Below are 5531 nucleotides of genomic sequence, written 5' to 3' on the forward strand. Positions count from 1 at the left end.
CGAAATTATAAATCACGGCTCGAATCGAATTATGAGTTTTTAAATCTTCCAACTTCTATAATTTGCGTCGAAACGTATCAAATCAATCCGGAATGACTTCAAATTTTGCACACGAATCATAAATGACATAATGGACTTGTTCCAATTTTTGAAATCAAATTTCGACCCTGATATCAATAAAGTCAACTCCCGGTCAAACTTTCTAAAAATCTTCCATTTTCCAACTTTCGCCAAAATGCGTCGAATTGACCTACGGACTTCCAAATTCAATTTCGGACATACACCTAAGTCTGAAATCATCATACGAAACTATTGGAATCATTAAAATTCCATTTCGGAGTTGTTTGCTCAAAAGTCAAAACTCCGGTCAATTATTTTCATTTAAACTTCAAAAGTAAGAATTGTTCTTTCATTTTAATTCCGAATCTTCCAAAAACTAAACTCGACCACACACACACGTTATAATACATATTACGATATTGCTCGGTGCCTTAAACCGTTAAACAGGAGGCCAATTCACAAAACGATAAGTCAGACCGTTACAAATTATTTGGAGGAGACTAGGTAAAGGAAATCATTCGGAGGGTGTTCATCTCCGGAGCATGTATAACTAACCGGAAATTGTCTCTGAACTATTAACTATTGTTCAACTTTTATCGTCTGTTATACTTTCTCAGAAGAAAATTCTTACCCTATACTTTGATAACATAAATTGTCCTTACTATTTATTAACGGTCCTCTGGTCCTCTACTAAGCTATTTATTCCTTGCTGACCTTCTACTTGGCTCACCTAATCCCACGTGCAGGGATGGAACCTTTGGCTAATGGCTGAACATTTTGAGAATTGTGTTATTACAATTATTTAATAATTGTATATTAGAGTTTTTAGTTTCTTTTTTATTCCTTCTTGCTTCCAAAAGGTACTTCTCTTTTAAGGCAATCCGATTAGCTTAGTACTCTAATTAATTTGTCTCTCATTTTCCCCTTAAATTACAATTCCCTTTAATGAAAACATGCCTTTGTCCTGTTCTTCAATCCATAGCTAAGACATTTCCTCGTTGCTTGTCATGTCATTAAAATTCAATGAATGAGAAAACAACAAAGCCACATGCAACGGGAAACAATAAAACAACCCCGTTTGAAGAGTATAATGTCTACTACAGAGAAAACTAGGCGAATACCATGTGCAGGGGATTACTTGAAGTATTGGGTAAGGGTTGCAACCTCTTTTGGAGTTTAGATCACAAACATGTGACGAGATGGGACTTGGGAGCGGACAACACTTACCCAATATACACTGTTCATCAGTCAATAGTGATTACTCCACCTAACCAGATCTAGAAATTGTTTAGACTCGATTTTTTTACCATACAAAAAATGAATTTTAATTTTCAACCAACTTGGCAAAGAATAGTATCATTTTATTTCTGTTAAATAGCTCATAATTCTTTGAAGGTTCTTAAGTGGGGTCTCGGGAGGGTAATGTGCACGCAGAGAAACTTACCTCTGCCTTGTGAAAGTAGAGATTGTTTTTGATAGACTCTCATCAATATTAAGAAATGATATTCAAGAATATATAAAGAAAACATTGATGTGACTATTTTTATTTTTTCCTTTCCAATTTACAGACTGCAAGAGTTATTTATTTTTCTTATCTCCACTTCTGTTTACCCATAATAGATTTCCCTGTACTATATAATTTGGTGCTAGTTGAATAACAGTTAATTTATTGAATTTGATACTCTTTGATGAAAGCAATGAAATTCCAAGTTAAGCAGTCGCAACTTGAATCGAAATGACATGATATGAGTTATAGTAATCCCTTGATACTAAAGAAGAAGAAGAAGATACTACTACTAGTCTATGATACCCATTTAAGAAGAAGTACTTATATTTGGTACTATTTTGCTTCTCATGCATTTCACTCAGTTCCTTTGATAATAAAAAAAAAAAAAGTAGCCTACCGCAAAGAATCCATATCAACTTATTGTATCCTAAAATGAGTCGGAAAAATAATTTAAAAACTTATATATTGCTTTTATACTTTAAGGGGGGAATTTATCCGATGAACCGTCCACATTTTGATTCATATCTTCAAGAAACAACGACTAGGAATATATGAATCAGAAATAGAAAAGCACATGACTATGATCTTGGAATTTTAACATTAAGAAAGAGGTAGAACTAGAGCATATATAATCTGTCTATTAGATACTTTACTTTAAACCTTTCTACTATTGTTTGGCCACGTTTCCAACTAATTACCATACAATATTTCTTTAACAAACTTATCCCTTATTCCCTTAAGTCCTTGCTAAGATTTCTTTTGCCTGATTCTGTCAACCAAAAAAAGCGAAGGACCGATAGTTCCAAGTATTTAGATCTGTAGTTCCAGTATATACTATTCTATTCTAGTACCCCCTCCGTTTTAATTTATGTGAACCTGTTTGACTGACCACAGAGTTTAAGAAAAAATGAATTTTTTTTGAATTTGTGGTCCTAAATAATTCAAAAAGGGCACAGAGTATTTGTGTGGTTATAAAAGTTTCTCATTAACGGTAGAATTGTAAGTTTAAGCAAAATTGTTTCCAAATTTAGAAAGGGGTCATTTTTTTTTGAACGGACCAAAAAGAAAATATGTTCACATAAATTGGAACGGAGGTAGTAATATTTTACTTGTCCTTTCTTTATAAGTTACTCTCTCTACTCTAGTTCCGAAAAACTAATTTTTAAACTTATTTGACGTTTAGAAAAAAAAAGGTGTATTTGTGGCTTTTTTTCTTTTCAAATCACCCTTACCTATTCCAATTTATCGTTGAGTGTTAACTAAATAAAATATTTATAAATGTGATAAAGGATAGTTTGGATATACTATGTTCTTTAATGAAGTATCAATATTTCTTATGCAGCCAGTATTTCAAGTTTATGGGTTCGGGTTTCTTATCATTTTAACTTACTAGGTTCTAAATTAATAATTATATATATTCAATGTATCTTTAAGACAAATACAGGGTTCGAATCAAAACTTCCGGCACTCTAGCTCCGCCCGTGTTTCTATATACTTGCTACCACCAATTTCTACAAAACCAAATTAAACCTCATGTAGCGTATGGTTTCTACTATAACAAATTTCTACAAAAGCAGGAAACGTTTCCTTGGAACCTTTGGTTCTTGATTCAACATATTAATACCAGGTAGTCGAAGTAAGAAAAAACCAAAAATTGCTGTTAATCATTAAGCGTCAGATAGTCAAAAAGTAAGCAGCTTTCCAAGAAATTTGTGTCATAGATCTAACCAAGTCTGGATTCTTGTAAAAGACGTTATTGTGTTCTGCTATGTATAGTCCAAACTCCAAACCAAGTGAGAAAATGATTTACTTATAATACTTGACCGTGCAAGTAGCTTTTATACACAGTGTAATATCACTTATTGCAGTATGTTTGCCTCATTTTTAGCTTATTAACTTAAATTATTACGAACAATTAGTTAAAATTGTTTTAACTAACAAACTCATTACGTTAATACCCTTGCAGAAATCACGCCGCTCCAACTCTGACCAAGGAGACAATAAAGAAGTTACAACTTTGGCTTAATCCTTGTATATGTGTTAAACATTCAGCTAAATAAGTGCACAAGAAAAAAAAGAAGCTTTTAACCCCGTAAATTAGACATAATGTGGTATAATTCTGAACTTGAACTCAAAAAGTTTAATTCTGAATACGACTCTGTTCGCTTTACGGCCAATTAGGAATTCGGACTTCATTAAGTTGGAGTATGATCATGCTCAAACACATAAGCAAGAACAAAGAATCCAACTAATCTTATGGATACTGAAATAGCTCGAGTATTATCGTGCTAATGAAATTAAGCTACCAACTATACATTCGAGACTTGGTAGTGAGTGAAGAATTAGAGAGGAGAAATAGGAAAGGATTTCATTACAGGTAATTGAGCAGTGGTACATTTGCATTTCATGGGCCATGGCCTAATTTTGAAGAACAGAACACAGCTCAACTGATCCATAGTCTAACAACTCCTCAATCATCTGCTCTATATGATGATCTTCCAGTGTCTTGAATTCTTGTGTACTACTATCTGCTTCATAACCTACCCGATTCGTTGTCATATCAACACTCATTTGCCCATTTCTTCTGCCAATCCCATTATCTCCCCTGTTCACAGGTGTATATAACTGATTGTCTTGAACTTCTAATTTTGCCGTTCCAGGTCTTTTTCCCATATTAAGAGACTTCATTTGGCATTTTTGTAGTTTAGCTATTAAAGCAGAAGACAGATACTTTGTCGATAATGATTGAGAATCATTATCATTGTAAGGGAAATTTGTGCGCGCTCTTGGTCCACACATGAGCCTTGCTGCTTCATCATATGCTCGTGCCGCATCTTCTGCTGTTTCGAATGTGCCTAGCCATATTCTTGTTTTCCTGTTTTACACAATCAATCAATATAAGTTCACTTTTTTCCGGTTTCATTTACGATATTCAAAAAAGAAGATGATTATAAAGCTTTATACTAAAGAGAGTAAGAGTAGGAAATTACAATAAAGGATGTCGAATTTCAGAAACCCAAGAACCCCAATGTCGTTGACGGACTCCACGATATCGTTGCTGTGGTCTAGACATGGAGAATTTGGCAGCAACAGACGTTTGATAAAAGTGTTTGTGAAAATGCCTAGGAGAAGAAAAGTAGTTTTAGCAGAGCAGAGGTGATATGATAGATACAAGGGGATGGAGCTGAAAGCTTTAAGGGGTATTTGTAAGCGCTCTTTTCGGCCTTCAGCTGGCAATCAATGTAGGATGTGGCCCACAAAGTTTTCTATACCTTTCTTCCGTTCCTTCCCAATAGAAAAACCAAAAAGGATTTAATTTATGGATTTAACTATTTAAGTTATATAATTGACGGTATAAATTTTTTTATGTTATTGGTGTACAATAATACTATCTTATCAAGTTACTAATTAGTTAGTTAATATTTGTGAGATTTAATCTTTAATTACCTTATAAGTAACATGATAGTATAAAAATATTTTTTACATCATTAGTACATAGAATTTTAAAGTTTTAATTTGTGTGCAATGATTTTAAACTATCGATATATTTTAATCGATTATAACAACATATTATACTTTTGGGTTACAAAATTAAGATTACTATAGATCGCAATTACATGTATGTCATCTTAACCTGATAGCATAAAACTACACTATTAATGTATAGAAACTAAGCTCGAACTAAAATTTTGAAAACAAAAATCGAGAGGGGAGAGGGGGAAAACAGAAGAGAGAAAGGGGATAAGATAGATGGTACTGCCAACTGTGGGCATATTTTGTTGGTGAAGGATAGTGCCAGAATGTCTAAAAAAAGAGAAGAAAGAAATGTGAATAGTAGATACTAGTAATTACAAGCCTAACATGTTTTGACAATTATATATATGCATGTGTGTGCATGATTGGCGGTATAAATTACTCTGATAATTTATACAAGTAAAATCTTTTACAATTTTTACGTGAATTA

The 5531-nt window shown here is 33.1% G+C and overlaps 1 protein-coding gene across 1 annotated transcript; it reads right to left on the bottom strand.

The window, feature by feature from the left end:
- Positions 1-3909: 3909 nt before the first annotated feature.
- On the bottom strand, positions 3910-4858 carry LOC104088744 (ethylene-responsive transcription factor ERF003-like). Its single transcript, XM_009593480.4, has 2 exons — positions 4558-4858; positions 3910-4442 (listed from the first exon to the last, which is right to left on the bottom strand). The coding sequence occupies exons 1-2, from the start codon at positions 4638-4640 to the stop codon at positions 3986-3988; spliced, it is 540 nt and encodes a 179-aa protein (XP_009591775.1). The 5' UTR covers positions 4641-4858; the 3' UTR covers positions 3910-3985.
- Positions 4859-5531: the final 673 nt, after the last annotated feature.

Source organism: Nicotiana tomentosiformis, chromosome 6 (genome assembly GCF_000390325.3).
Source record: "Nicotiana tomentosiformis chromosome 6, ASM39032v3, whole genome shotgun sequence".
Lineage (NCBI taxonomy): Eukaryota > Viridiplantae > Streptophyta > Magnoliopsida > Solanales > Solanaceae > Nicotiana > Nicotiana tomentosiformis.

Bases quoted from the DNA above. Each gene is read 5' to 3' on its own strand.
- LOC104088744 (XM_009593480.4), bottom strand. From the start codon at position 4,640: ATGTCTAGACCACAGCAACGATATCGTGGAGTCCGTCAACGACATTGG. The intron at 4,443-4,557 runs GTAATTTCCTAC...TGTGTAAAACAG, and splicing joins GAAATTCGACATCCTTTATT to GAAAACAAGAATATGGCTAG.